Source organism: Falco peregrinus, chromosome 8, assembly GCF_023634155.1.
Source record: "Falco peregrinus isolate bFalPer1 chromosome 8, bFalPer1.pri, whole genome shotgun sequence".
Classification (NCBI taxonomy): Eukaryota; Metazoa; Chordata; class Aves; order Falconiformes; family Falconidae; genus Falco; species Falco peregrinus.
The window spans coordinates 64163085-64178468 of record NC_073728.1 but is presented as its reverse complement, the minus strand read 5'-3'; the positions used below and the strand labels follow the sequence as shown (position 1 = coordinate 64178468).

The following is a 15384-nucleotide window of genomic DNA, read 5'->3' as shown; positions in this document are numbered from 1 at the left end:
AGGATAGTTTCATACTATCCTAGTTTCCTAGGATATAGGATAGTTTCATACCTGCAAATGAGTGAGAGGAGGAGGGAAAATAATTCAGCATAGGCTCTTTTAAAAAATATTTTCTTATGTTACAAATGCTAGGGGAGAATTTGCTCCTATTGCTTGAATTGGTTCAAGCACAGCAGGGTATGTCCTCGGGCTCGCCGCTACACTGAGGGTGTTTCTGTGGGTGCTTGCAGAGAGGTGCAGTGCTCCATCCCTGCCTGCCCAGACGTCAGCCTCCTGCACCCATGTACCCTTTGAAAGCCACAAGGGTGCCATCAGATCCCACCTGTTTGATCCCTAGCCTGGCACCTCTCCTGCAGAAGAGGGGTCTCCTCACACCAGGCCCCCAGGAAGCCTCACTGCTCAGCACCAAAGGGGGCAACCCTTGGGTTGCCAAGGTCCTATCACCTCCCTGGGGGCTTATGTTGGGTCGAGGTCCCAAAGGAGGAGTGTTATTGAGACTGTTCCCCACTGCAGGTCCTGACATTCCTCATGGCCGCAGAGCAGAAAGGCACATCCCCAGGAGGTCATAGAAGAGGAGACAGGATATTTATGAGTGTGCTTCGTGCCATACCAAGTGTGACCCGGTTGCTCTTGTTTAACTGCTCTGACACAAGGAGCTCCTTTCCCAGGTAATTTTCCAGTGATGCATCCAACCGCCTGTCCCATATGTGCTCACTTCATTCTTTACGAGCAACCCGTGCTGTGTGGTGATGCTCCTCTTCACAGTCTTACTGTCAGTGGGAGTTAGGTTAGTCCTATACTTTCTGAAATTAAGAAGAAAACAACATTTATGGCTATTTCTCTGTATCATTTCCAGACCACAGCATGGGGTGCATCCTATTTGCCAACCTTTTCCTTTATCTGTTGATGCCTTTTGGGTGCCCACCTTTCAGGCTGAGTGCCAAGTACCAAGAGATCCCAGTGAGCTCCTCTTAGTTTACTGGGCGCTGGCCGTATTCTCATCAGATTGCGCAGCAGAAATTAAGCTGTTCGAATTTTATTGATATAAATAATAAAAGCCTGGAGCATTATGGGTGTTTATGCTCATCAGCCATCTGAAATTTCCAGCCCTAAAAAGCATGAGAAGTTTTGCCTCTTCTGTGTCACCAAAAACCTACAAAGCAAGTATTTTTTGTGGGGCTTTTTACAGAATACTGTGGGCTGCTTCATAGGAGATTTCAAGCCATCTGTCTTGATATTTTTAATTTACTGGCTGGGATAAAAACAATGTACAGAAAGCTGTGATTAATTTATTACTACCTTTTTAAAACACAAATGTTGCAGTTTGCTAGTTCTGCATCATAAGCTATAAAGAGCTGCTCCCTTTTATAACTGTGTGACTGAGGAGAGTTACCTTTCCTGTGAAGAAGTTTCACAGACTTTCAAACTATCAACATTACAGTGTAGTAAACCAAACCACATAGAGAGAGCCTGGGGCCCTTTCCCACCCCCTCAGGGGAAGAAGGTAAAGGTTATATGACCAATTATTCACACCACACAAACCCAGGAAATAAAATGGGAGATCAAGCAAAGCATCTAGTCAGAGCAAATGAGTTTCTACTGACACTTCAGAACTGAAGGAGATGGTATCCCGGGGCCTGGTCCTTCCCGCATGATATTCTCAGAGCCACAGGGAAGGGGAGGTGCCAGGTTGGAAGCAATGGAGGAAGAAAAAGGGAATATGGAGGTTAGTCTCAGTCAGACAGGATGCTGCGGCTTTACAGAAAGGTGAAACTTAGGTGCTGTTGACTATGGGTGGAATTTGTACCTCAAGCAAAACTCATTTTCCTCTGTAATGAAATCAGGGTTCCCAGAATAAATAGGATGACAAAGCCCATGATTTTCCACTTTCCTTGTTGATATTTTCGTGTGAAACAAAGAGCATGCATTGTGAAGGAAAATAGCTCTTCCTTTGTTCCATGGAGAAATGCGGTAAGCTTCCATAGATAAACAATTGAGCAGAAGTTTGTGAAGGGGCAGGGAGAGGGGAGGAAGATTATGTGCAGATAAGTAATTTTCTCATAAATGAGGAAGGTTCAGCTGTAACTCAAGGGCCTTGGTAGCTGGTCGGATGATGTTTCTCAACAGTGAGTCCCATATATTATGAGCATAACTAATGAAAGTTTATTAAGGTTCTTGGTGGTAGTGCTGCTAAAAGAGTAGCTATGAAACCATTTGATTTCTAATAATTCCCAGGAGGACACATAATGAGAAATGAATAGTTACCAGTAAGCTGCTTCCTCTGGCCTGTGTTGAAAAAGTTCAGGAGTTCTGTTTGTCTGCACCATCTGGATTTGAAGATCAATGATTTTACTCAGCCCTGAAAGAGGCAGCCATTTTCAAAAGGCCTTGCTCTTGCAGCGCTCTATTCATGTGGCAGGTAGGATGATCACTTGCTTACTGTGGCTGTGTGTGAAGTAAAAGGGGCTGTGATAGCATTTATTTCTCTCCACTTTCACTGCCAGTATGCAGGGTCACAATGTGAAGGAGTAAAGCAACTCCTGCTGATCTCCCCACTATCAGAACTGTGCTACTGCAGTGCCACTGTCCTTGCAGCATGGGGCATTTTCCTTCCTCTCGCCAGGACAAAGAGGTTCCAGGAAAACATTTGCGCCTCTCCAGTGCTTTGTGTTCTCTGCCCCAGCTCTTTACCTGTAGAAAATTCACAACTTATTCTGAATTCACTGTAGATTTAGCAGGTACAAATATTCCAGAGTCTAAAATCCTTGCAGGAGCATTCAGCGCTGTAACATATGTGTAATTCATTAGCCATTAGGAATAATTTGCATAACAACTGCTTAACAAGCAGTTAAAGGAGCCACCAAATCCAATTCTCTTCTCTTGAAGCAGTTTTTATGCACCTGAAGCTTTTGAAATTAGCAGGATTTCTCTTGAATTGGCATTAGAAATAGTGTGCTTTTTGAAATAACAAGGTGCTTAAAAATAACTGCGAGCTTTTACACAGCACTCTCCTGTCACAAAGATCTGCCCCGTGCTGGTGGCAGTGCTGATGGGCAAAGGGAGAGAGGCCTCCAGCTGCAGAAGGTCTCAGCAGCGAAGCTGAGAGCGCCAGGTGACACCTATGTTGTCCCTTGATCTGTTGCAATGTCTCAGAATTTCCTGTATGCCGTGAAGTGAATCTTTGCATCTGACCTGCAGCTCACAGAAACCGGTAGCTGTCTGGGAATCTGCTTTTGTGAGCCTTGTGTTACATTCTGCAGTCTGTTGGCAGGGAACAGAGCTCTTAATGAATCTGTGTCAATCACTTCTCTCAAAGTACCTGGAATAATGGCATTTGAGCTGTGTTAAGCAAGAGTTTTTACATTGTCTTAAATCAGGACTCCCAAGCTTGCCTGTAACGTAAAACAATCGACCAAACAAACAAAAAAAGGTAACTTTTTAACCTTTTTATCTGTTTATTTTTGCTTCTTTAAGTGATATACAAAGGCAGCCTGGAAAGTTAGCTCTGCTTCTGTATAAACTGTTCTACTTGCATCTGTGCACCAGAAATACCAGATTTTAGCTTCCCCATTTTTGCTGAAGGACCCAGGGAGAACTGGAGAACCTTTGGGAATTGGCCAAAGAAACAAGATGGCAAAGCAAGGATAAATGAAAAAAAAAGGTTCAGCAAGCTTCTACTGCTGCTGTGGATGGAGAGAGACACAGCTCTAGATGCCAAAGGCCAGCAGGTCAGCTTGGCTGTGGCTGTGACAGGAAAAAGATTGGGGTTTTTTAGTAATTTTTGGTGACCCAAGAAATTAAATTAGCAGATGGTGTTCAGCAATGGCCTTTTTAGAGAAATGCAACATTTTTGCAACCTGTCTTTAGCCAGAACTGATATATGGATTAGAACAATTAATTTGGCTGTAGGCAGTCCACTCAGGAAGGATGGAAAAAACCTAGTTCTTCTGACCTGCACTAGATTTATCATGTTTCAAAAAGCAGATCACTTGGATACCAGCTTCTTAGGAAATGCCTTGAAATTACTTAAAGGGAGAATACAACCTTCTTCCTAATCTTTGACCCCTCTAAGCACTTGCATTTGATAACCTTTGCCCCCTCCCTCCATTTATCTACATCTGATTTTTATAGCCTGTTTTATTTCTCCAGCATAAGCACATCCCTTCTGGTATGAATAGCTCTTCCCAGAGCTCCTGCAGCACAATGCAGGTGGATCCCAAGGAGTCTTGGGAAGAATCAAAGATGTGGAGATGTAAAATATGATCTTGCATGCCTGCTTTAACACAGCAACTCAGTACCCAGCAGCACAGTGTGATCTCATGTATTTATATTACCGTAGGAGCAAGAGAGCTTTGTTCAGATCACAAATAGCAGGTGAGGGAGAAGATAGGTGTTAACAGAGAGTGCAGCTCATCCAGTATTGTAATGAGATGTAACTTCTGTTTTAATTTGTTTGCTGAGGTTTGGTTGTCTTTGAATACTTCACTCCTGCTTTAGGGGACTCCAGGGATTTTTGTGCTTTTGTGGACAATGAATGAAAGGAATTGGGGTATTTGGTATCTTTCCTTTTCCTTATCTTGCCAAAAAGTTGGAATTTGGCAAACCTTTTGAAAAATAACTGGAAAGGGGACCTAAGCACAGTTGCTTAGTAATTGGGGTGGGGCTTGGAGCTTTAGCTGTGTTGTAATTAGGTTATGACTATATTTGTGGCTCTCCTTGGTGCAGGAGGCTGGAGCTTGTGTTGCAGGTGATCTAGGAGCACCCGAGTAGACAAGGAAGAGTTTGCTGGGCAGAGCTACTCTCGGTAAGCTCTCCCTTGTGTGTTCTGTGGGAGGTGGTTACATTATGCAGTTAGATTAGATTAGCATCCTGCACCTAGCATAATTTAGGGATGTTCAGGCCACGAACTGGTTCTTGAAGGACAATCCTCACCAGCAACAACAGCAAAGATGGGGCAGCAGGCTCTGACCCTGCATGGGGAGGGGAGCATGGAGCCTCAGGCCATACTCAAAAGTTATCTTGATTCCTTAACTCTCCCTGTGGCTGGTTCGTGCACTGCCTGGAGAAGCAGCCCTGAGGGTGGTGTTTGGGGAGCAGCTCAGCTAGGCAGGTGTGCGTCCAACAGCCAAGAGAGAGGGCTGAGAGTGTGCCCAAAGCTGCTGGGAGGATTTCTGCTGTGCCCTCAAGACCTGCGTTGTAGCTGCTGTCATTCTGTGCAGGCAGTAGGTTTTCTGCAGCTCTCACAGGTAATGGGTTGCAAAAAGGGCTTGCTCTTCTTGAGGTGGTCCAAAATGATCTCAGCAGTCCTTTCCCCATGCAGAGTCTGCATTGTAGGGAGAAGCATTTAATTTCTCTGCCCAAACTCGGCTCTCCGACTGGAAGTGTGCAATGCTCCGAAAGATGGGATGAGGAGCAAAGATGAGGACACAGTGGCTGATGGGCAAGACTGGGGAAAGCCTAAGAAAAAACCAGAGCAGCAGACAGATTAGAGGTGTAGGTCTGGTCCAGTGACCCAGCTGCACGACTGAGCACACGTGGCTCTGGTGAGCTGTCCCTCAGCGGGTGCACCGCAGCAGAGGGCACCACAAAGCAAGAGAAACCGCTGCGTGCTAACAGCTTGTGCAGTGCGAGCGCCTTCGTGGGTACAGAGGCTGCGGGAGCTGGCGATGGGACGGGCTTTCTGCTCCCTGTGGGAAGGGCTGACAGGCCTCTGCCGCCTGCTTGAACTCGCCATAACGACGGGCAGCGCAGGGGCCACGGGCGCTGGGCACCCGGCGCGGAGCGTTCAGGGCTGCCTCAGCGCCACACGCCGGTGCCTGGGGGGGCTCCCCGGGACGCACAGGGAAACGGGTCTGACTGGGGGGTCTGGCTCCTGCAGAGGATGCTCCTGCCGCTGCTGTCACAGCCGAAGTCAGGCTGCTCTGTGCCGCGGGTGACGCTGCGTGGCCGTGTCACAGCCCCCTCCACCCGCGGGATGTCACCGGTGCGCCCTGTCACCCCTAACCCCCTTCAGGGAGGCGGGGGGACCCCCAGGGGCGGGCCGCAGCCCCTCCCCCCCCCCCGCAGCCCCTCTCCCCCCGCGGCGGGGCCGTAGCCAGCCCACCCCCTGCCGCGGGCCGGCCGCAGCCCCGCTCCCAGCCCCCTGCCGTGGGAGGGGCCGCTCCCGCTCCTACCCGCCCCCCGCCGGTGCCGGTGCCCGGCCCCCGGTGCCCCGGGCGGGCTGTCGGGCGGTGCCTGTGGCGGGCGGAGGGGAGTTTCCAGGAAGTGGCCATATTGGATCCATTCAGCCGCATCCACCCGCGGCGGGGAGAGCCGCGCCAGCCCCGGCCATGGCCGCCACCGACCTGGAGCGCTTCTCGGTGAGCAGCCGCGGGCCGGCCCCGCTCCCCCGCCCGCTCTCCCCGGGACGTAACTTGCGCTTTCTCTTTTTCTTCCTCGGGGGAAAATAATAGTACTACTAGTAACCGTGTAGCCGGTGGCGGGGCCGGGGCAGCGTGGGGGATGCGGCGGCGGGGAGCCGGGAGGAGCCGGCGGCGGGGGGTCCTGGGAGAGGGGCCAGGCGGCGTCCCCGGCCTGGCGGGGTGCGAGGCCGGCCCTGCGGGAGGGTCCTGCTGCGGGGCTGCGAGGCCGGGGGCTCGGTGTGGTGCTGACAGCGGGGTGGCGGTGTGGAGGAGAGCCCTTGGTGACGGCTGCTGGGGTGGCCAGAGGGCTCCCGGGGGGTGGCCAGTGTCCCTGGGTCTGCGGGGTCGAAGTACCCCGCACAGAGGGGCAGAAAGAAATAGGGTCAGACCTTCCTACATACGAACTGTTTACATACCGCTGGTACCTAAGCACTGAACCAGTGAGTAAGTTAACGGTGTGTATGTAATACTGTGAGAGAGACGCCGATGCCGACACGGGCAGAGCAAACCCTCGAGGCTAACTGGTCGCTGAGGCAATGTATGGAGAATGCTGTACAGCAAATATGGAGCGTGACCTGTGCACCGCGCCTCCCCGCAGCTCACATGTTGTATAACTGCTATCGGAAGTCAATCTGCCGAAAATCTGTGTCGGTGTAAATCTACTTGTCTACCGCTTCAATTTTGTGGTGTTGTTGGAAAGCCATGCTAATTAAATAGCTTGGCGATGCGTCTTGTAGTCTTTCAGAGCTAAAAACGTTTTTACTGCATTAAATAGCATAGCTCTCGAAAGTCAAAAATGTCTGGTGTGATATTGCTAAATAAACGAGAACAGCAGTGGCGGTTGTCTGAATTATAGGCATGCCGTTTGAGCACAAACAAGTCCCTGCTACTGTTTTCTCTGTAAACTACTTTTTGCCAAGAATCTCAAACTCTGCTTCATTTATTTGAATCCTGGCCCAAAAGTTTCCAGCTCAAGAATGAATTTGCAAGACTGTGACTTACTTAGAACTTGCATGAACGAAAATTGATTGTGGGCTTTTACTTAAGAAAGTAAATGCTTCTCAACTCTGGGGAGAGGGGATTAAGGTAAAGCCTCAGTGGCAAGGAATGGAAACACCGTAACAATCTCACTGCAATTCTTCCTGCGTTTGTATCGTGTATAAATACTTTTGATGTTTTTGGTGTGTCTGTGCAGGTTTTCATAGGTGTTACAGGAACCTAAAATATTGCCTAGCCTGGGAGAAAATTAAACTTAATCTTGTGTTCTTTGGTGTGGGTACTTGAATGCTTGGTGTACTTGTGTCAGTACTCCATCAATTTTATTTAAAAAAAGAAATGGGGGGGGGGGGGGGGGGAATGTTCCCAAAGGTGCTTGGCTCTCATTTGGAGCACCAAGGTGAGATGGCTGGGCTCCAACATGATTTTAGTGCCCAACTCCATTAAGAGAAAATCCGCTTACTTTGTGCAAGCGGCTAGGGTGAGTTTATAGGGGGCTGCAGGCCCTGTAGATTTGGTGATCGGCTGATCTTTGCCTTTGGCCTAGTTTGCCTTTTGCCTGGAGCCACGGATCTGGCAGAAGCAGGTGGGAGAGCAGCACCTCGTTGTAGGGCAGGGGACAGTCCCAGCTGTGCTTTCCTTTATCCTCAGCATGTCTCAGCTCTTGATGCTGTTCCTCCAGCAGCATCATGGAAACCTTGCTACTAAGGTGTTCAGAGTTGTTCTTTCTGCAGGGTTTACAGCTTCCTTGATGCCACTTGATATCACTGTGCCTCAGTTTCCTGAGCATAAAGTCTGTGTGGGAATAGCTCCTTACTGCCAAGAAGAGGTGATGATAAATTCATTTATTTTTACTGTCTGTTTGTATCTGCAGTGGGAAGTAATGTTGAAAAAGCCTCTGAAGGAGGTTTTTGATACACAGTAAGTCATGCTATTCAGATTGGTGAAGCTATTTATAAGTGTCCAGCTGACACTGACATCCTGGAATGTAGTGACCCTTAGGTTTGGATAATGTGTTTTCAAAACTCCCCAGATGCATGCTTCCCTTGTACAGTCCTCCAGAATGCCTCTGTCTCCAGCACAATAAAATAAAGTTCTCTTGGAGTGTTGCTGTTGGAAATGACCAACAAAAGCAAATGAAAGGAAGCTCGCCCATAGAAAACTGCCTCTAAGGCAGCAGAATCACACCAGCAGTGCTCAAGACTGCCTTTGTTTTTTGTGAATGTAGTGCTTGTGAGGGAGATTGGCTTCAGCCCCTGGAGACTGAAGTTTTCTGCTGATCTGTCCTGAGAATGTGATTCGCCACTGACTGCAGTGTTCAAGGGCTTGGTCTGCAGGCATTGCTTCTAGATACCTGGGGCCAGTTGTCTTCGGTACCGTTACTGCCGGAGTGGAAAGCAAGCTGATAAAATTTGGTTTAATTATGAAATACTTCAATTTGTCATTAAAGCTCGGAACTTCTCCATTGCCTGCTCTGGCCAGTGCTGAGCTAGCACATGTGATGACTGTGTGCTGGAGCAGACACTGGCAGTATTAGCAAGGATGTTGTGTTGAGTGGGAAACAGCCCAACCACCACGTGCAACTGGAAGCCAGAGAGTGCATGAAATGCAGTGAGGAAATGCAGAAGCTCTGGAGAAAGCTAGAAAAGCTGCCACGGCAGGAGAAGTGAGGGAGAAGTGACTAGAGATGCCTAGGAGAGTAAATGGGATGAGATGTGAGACCAAGACTGTAAGACTGTCTTGCTTTTGAGAAGCTTTTTGAAGCCCTCAAATCTGTTGCTTTCTCTCTTTTTAAATAAAACCCATCGACCTCCCAAAATGCTGTCATTAACTCTCTGCATTAACCCGTTGTCTGATTTGGAGGTGCAAAGGCAGTTGCTTGGGCTCTAAACTGAGCAGCTGTGTGCTCTGAGATGCATGTATGTGAGGAGGAACAGGTGTCCTCGGCTATAAGGCTAGGCTGACATAAGGATTTAACATTATGCTCTAAGTTTTGAAAATGTTATGGTTGATTGCTTTGTGTGCATGCTGTGACTGTGTGTATGGATGAGGGATTTGTGAACATCGACGCGAAGTGAAGGGAGGGCGGGATGCGTGCACATAGCTGTGTGTGAGGTGTGGTTGTGCAACAGCTGTCTACACACAGTCCTGGAGAAGATGTCCCTTGGTGTTAGTAATTGATAGCTAGGCTTTTACTGGTAGCTTTTCTATAAATTAGTGCCCCTTAGAAGATCTTACATGAAAAAATCCTACCACTTTATGTAGAGGAAAGCTGAATAACATCTTCCTCGCTGGAAACAGACAATGGTGGTGGGTGGGGTTTTTTTTTGTCATAGCAAGCAGCTGAGTTGGGGGGGTCTGGCCAGTTCAGCAGGTCATCCAAGTGTTGCCTGTTTACACACCACTGCCTTCTTGTGACCTGCTCCCAGCTCTGCTGTAACTGCCTGTGTTGTGATAAATTTCATGCATTTCTGCTGCTGCTGTTTTCTGTAAGCTCTCCTTTTCTCTTACTGACTGCACAGCCTAAACCAGCTCCTCCGTGTGCTGGAGTTACACATCAGTCCATGAAAGATGGGCATGAGGAGTGGGCTGAGAACAGCTCTGTGTGCCATGGCTGGGCAGAGAGGTTGCCACAAGGCTTACCACTGTAGGTCCTAAACATAGGCTTACATTTTCTTTTAATCAAACTCCCAAGGAAAACATTTCCATGGCTCAGTTCCAGTGGAAACTGGCGTTGGTTTGGGTTGGGACATTCCCCCTGCCCTGTTTTTTGCCCAGCCAGTGTTACCATTTGGAAGTTCTGGGGTTAAATTTCCTTGTCTCTTTTTTGTTGTTCAGTTATTTTACCTTTAGCCTGGAAAAACTCAAGTGATCCCCCATGCAGCGTGGAACAGAAGTGACAGATTTTTCTCCAAGCTGGTAACATGCACCAGGAAGCAAGCCCAGTGGGAGCAGCCCTTTCCCTCCCTGCCCTGGCCAGCCCTTCTGCCTGTAGTGTATGCTTTTTTGGGAAGGAGGGATGGAGGAAATGGTCCTCCACTGGAGGAGACAAATTGGTGGTTGCCTCTCCAAGCCCCGCGTTCCCTCCCTGGGAGGCTTGCCTGTGCTCATACAGGAAGACAGCTCTGACTGTTTCAACCGCAGGACCAATTAGGTCAACCACAGTCCATCACAGTTAAACACTTTTTTTGAATATATGTGCTGGGAACAAATATGTGCCCAGAATTTTTTTTTTTTTTCTTTCCCCACTCTGGTGCTGTTGCTGGCAGTGAATCTGGAGCGTCTCTTCCTTTTGCAGCAGAGATGCAACATGTTGTTCTGCGTGGGAGTTCCAAAGCTGCTCTTAACCGCTCGTAATCACAGTGAGCGCTGAGGCAGTGGGTGGAAGGATGTGAGCTGGCGAATGCTGAAGCCGCATGTGCCCTCTGCATCGGCAAAACAAATGAAAGCCTGAAGAATAACTCTTTCAGGAGGCCGGCACGGTGTCAGGGCTTGTCATCAGCACTGTGGTGGCAGCTGTCAGCCAGTCTCTAGCGTTGTTGGAAGGCCAAAAGCTCCCTAAATATCTTCTGTAGCAGAATACCAGTGCTGTCGCCAGCTGCGGGGAGAGACACAGCCCTGTCGCCGAGTGCCCCCACTGTCTCCAGTCCTGTCGTCTCGAGGCACCACCATGCAAACGAAGCACTCTGGGGACTGGGCTGTTTTTCTGTCTGCAGGAATGACAGTTGTGCTCGTCTCCTTCTCATGCTCCTTTGGCTCGGAGGTTGGGAGGGGAAGAAATGGCGTGATGCTGAATCGGCTTTTCCTGGGTTGTGCAATTAAGAGGAGGAATTTGGGAGGCCATGGAACTGAGGGAGAGGTGCAGGGTGTGGGCACACTGTTTGCACCCTGCCTGCATGGGGTAGGGGCACAGTTACATGATTAACTTTGATTATTCAGAACATGTCCTGGGCACGTTATAGGCTGTGGATGGGAGAAGCTGCCCTGCTGCTTTCAGATTAGCTGCAATCCTTAGAAATAATGTCCTGTCCTCTGTTTTGATGAGAGGGAGCCTGTGTGTTCGTGCTTAGCCTGCCTGTTTCTCCCCTTCCCCACATCTGTGTAGCTGCAGCGAGCACTGGGTTTATGCTTGAAGCTTTGCATTCATATTCACGTATCATAAAAGTATCAGACGGGTAAGAGAGCCTACCTCTGCTCTGAGAGCAGCTCAAGTGAGACAAAAATACTGAAGGAGCTGCTTCTCCTCAGTCCCAGCCACATGCTTTCCTTCCAGAGTCTCATCTCTGCTGTAAGTGGCCATGCTGTCCTCCAACTTGTGACATCTGGATGCAGAATTGGAGCCAGACAGGGAATTGGCACCCTCCAAAACAGGGTGACAGTGGAGATTTTCAGAGGGCTGGGGGAGAACAGTGCTGGTGAGAACGGCAGGACTCCCGGACATGTCCCTGGTCACCGCTCTCAGCTTGCGGGTCGACCAGAGCCTGTGGGGTCGGGGTTGTGGAGGCACCACTTTGTTTAGATGTTCAGATTCCTTTGTGAAGCCAAAAAGTGTCCATCTCCCCCACACATGAAATTCCAGAGATGTCAGACAGCTAGACAGCGGTTCCCAATGAGCACCCTGCCTCAGGGCTCTTGCCCTCTCTGGCTTGCACAGCCTCCAAACCAGATTGTCGCGGGGAGCTGTGGAGAGAGCGAGCCTGGGCTGGATTTCCATCGAGGGGCTTGGGGCTGCTCCTGTCCGCTCCTTGCTGCCGCACGAGGTGCTGCGATGAGCCTGTGCCACCGCTGCATTACGTGCACAAGGAAACATTCGGGGAATGCATCCAGAGTCCTCCACAGCAAGGAGCATTCTGGCTGGCTCCTGCCGTAAGAGAGAGGCAGGACACGTCCCTCGACTTTTGCTTGGCTGAGTTCATGTCTGCCTGCAAAGGGCTGTACAGGCATGCCTTCAGCCGTGGGCCAGGGTGAAGCATGATCCCAGAGCGCCTGGTGTTCACACTGGAAAACTGAACCTTCCTGCAGCAGCCACAGCCAGGGTTGTTCGGGTCGGTCGCTGGGAGAGGAGACCAACCAGGCAGTGTCAAATAGTGTCTGTTCCTGCAGGTACCCGGTACGTGCCGGGCAGCCCCGCGATTGTGGGGCAGGGAGGCAGCGCTGGGTGTCTAGTCCAGACCCCGCTGGCAGCAGGCTGCTCCAGGCCTTGGATTCTCATCCAAGTTGATCCTGGCTTTCAGCTCTGCTACAGTAAAAGGGCTGTCGGAGCCAGCCTGCCAAGAACGTTCTGCTTCCCCCAACGTTCCGCTTCTGCAGCAAAGGTGTTTCTAGCTCATAGTCATGAATATAGGATTATTCCGTATTTTCGTACAGAATGAATCGTCCTTTCAGCCTATCTTTTTGCTAAATGTGTGTTTCAGATAGTTTTCTCCTTTCTGTTGCCTTGAGTCTTCAAATTAAAGGTGTTCTGTGCTAATACACTTTGAGGCTTTCTGGAGGCGCATGCTAATAGGATACAGAGCAGTCAGCATATTAGCACAATGACTCTAGTTCAGCTCTTGGGGCTGCCTGGCTGTGCTATGTAAACCTTCTCTTTTTGGTGTCTTCCAGGCAGTGTCACAAAGAGACTTGTCCAGTAGTTGCAAGAGCTGTCTGTGGAGGTCCTGTGAGATGGTTGCATAAGGCAAACTGGGGAAAAAGGATATGGTGGTGACCAAAACTCTTGGGTTCCCATTAGATCTCTGTTTCCTTGTCTAAAAATATACTGAGTAATAGTATTTATTGTAATCAGGCAATAAATTCTGAAAATGTATGTGGGAATTAGCTCTGTTTATTTTAAGTGGTAACTAAAACAAGTGATCTTGGTGGCTGATAGCCAGCATGGCTTGTTCGGCATGATGGGGATCCAGATCCTTTTCCCTTCTTCAACATTTCTTTTAAACTGCCCCAAACCTTTTCTGTGGCACCACTCCTTAGGGGTAAGCACCCAGTTTCTCTCTTGGCTTTGTCCCACAGCCATTTGTATTTGCCATATTCTCCTCTTCCTTGTGGCAGGACAGTGGGGAAAGGAAGAGATCCTGCTGGTCAGATCAGTTGAGTGCAAGCTGGGAATGCATCTGCTGCCTTGGGTGGACTTGGGAAAGCCTCTAGCTAGATAAGTGGATAAGATTAGTCTCTTGTCAGGGTTAATTGTGAAGTTTCATCAAATTAAAAGCCTCAGCAACTTTTGAATAAATAATTTTGAAAAGAAATGAACCAGAGTAGTCTGGTGTGTTCTCATTTATCTGTATTTTGCGTTGTTTTTAAACAGACTGAAGGAAAAGTTATGTTTGTGTTTTGGAGTTCACTTTCTTGGTTTTGAATAGTGTATGGGGGGTGGAATTCTCAGGCTGATGAGAAGCTGAACTTTCTCATCCTTTAAGGTCATTTTGGAGGAAATGTCTCTCATTTTTGGTTCCATAGTTTTCTCTGTTTTAACCAACTTTCCTTATTCTCAAAGGCAGCATTCATGTTTGCAAAACATTGTGTGCATAATGCCTGACAAATCCTGTTTGGCTCCTTTGTAAACGCTTATCCAGTACTTGTGATAGGGGCAAACTGCATGTTTTATCCTTTCTTAATTAAGAAAGACCCCAGATTAATTAATTAGGCTTCATAACTGTTATAGGGAAATCAGTAAATAACACCTTAAGGAAAGGAAGCATATGGGAATTTTGCTTTTAGTGTAAAAAGTCAGAGGAATTTAAGCCAGAAACAGTCAGTTTGTTTGCAGAAAATTAAAACTGATGTTGCATTCACAGGCTGTGAATGTATCATCTTGGATGTATGTTGTACAAGAAAAGATGGGAAGCTTTACTCTCCCTTCAAACTTGGCTCTGAACATCAGCAAAAACTGATGTTTTAAGCCTGTGCCAATTAATTTGATTCTGTAGATGTGTGTAGAGTTTTTATTTTGTTTTGTGGTTTGTTTGGTTTTTGTGTTTTCTTCTTTAAAGGAGGAAAGGCTGCTGGGACTGGAGCAAGCTAAAGGCAGTGCCTGCAGTTCAGCTGTCTACTTGCAAATGTTAAAGCGAGTGGGCTGATGCAGAAGGGGGTATGTTGCGCGTGCAGATCCGTGCTGCTGGGTGTGCTTGGCGTCCAGTGTATTGCTGGGACATCATCAGTACAAGGTGTGCCGCAGGAATCAAAACACTGCTTTGGCACCATGGCTTCGATTCAGAAAAGCAGCTAAGGAGTTTGCCTGAGGAGTTCCTCTCTCAAAAGGAGTTTCGCTTTCTCACTTGAATCCTAGTCCACCTTCTCATGGGTAGGTGACTACAGTGTGTGTTCAGCACGCTGGGTTTTTACAGGTGTGCATCAGAGCTTTTTCTTCCCCAAGACTAGCCTGGGGCACATGAGACATTGTGAAACACTGATACTGGACCAGTGATTTTTTTTTTTTTTTTTTTTTTAATTCTTGTTTTCCCAAGATGTTGAGCATTGCTCTTTGCAATGCGCTTGCTGGTCTCATAAAAATGGGTCCAAAAGCTTTCAAGAAAGGTACCACTTCAGGCAATGTAACCTTTAGTTAGCCCTAAAAGAGAGATCCTTAGCTTTTGAGTCATCTTGCCTCTGTAATGTAAAGTGGCTTTCATATTTATCTGGCTTGTCTTGGTGGTGACTCCGTATCTGGTTTCTTCAGTGATGTTTTTGCCTGCCTGGAGTGCAGCTGGGAGCCAGGAGGGATATGAATAAAGGCTCAAGTGTCTGGGAAAATTCTTGGCATTCTTAGGAGAGCGGTTTAAAGGGGGGCTGGGAATTGTGTTGTTTTAGCGTTTTAGGTTTTTATTGGGAGACTTCAGTGTGGGCTGGGAGCTTGTGAGCGTGCAGCTACTGGAGATGACTGGCTGATGTAGTGTCGTGTACGTGGAGGGATGGCTCAGACGTGGCTGAGCTCTGTGTTGGAAAAGAGAAGGAAGTGACAGCCACGGGGCTTTGCCCTGCTGTTGCTGGC

General features: G+C 48.4%; 1 protein-coding gene across 2 annotated transcripts in view; it reads left to right on the top strand.

The window, feature by feature from the left end:
* Positions 1 to 6194: 6194 nt before the first annotated feature.
* SEPTIN8 (septin 8) overlaps positions 6195 to 15384 on the top strand; it is a 38223-nt gene continuing 29033 nt past the window's right edge. Inside the window, exon 1 of one of the 2 annotated variants that reach the window (XM_055811617.1) lies at positions 6195 to 6359. In XM_055811617.1, coding sequence (XP_055667592.1) covers positions 6330 to 6359 — 30 coding nt within the window. In that variant the 5' untranslated portion in view covers positions 6195 to 6329. The remainder of the gene's footprint in view (positions 6360 to 15384) is intronic. The other variant, XM_055811616.1, reaches the window with a different exon arrangement.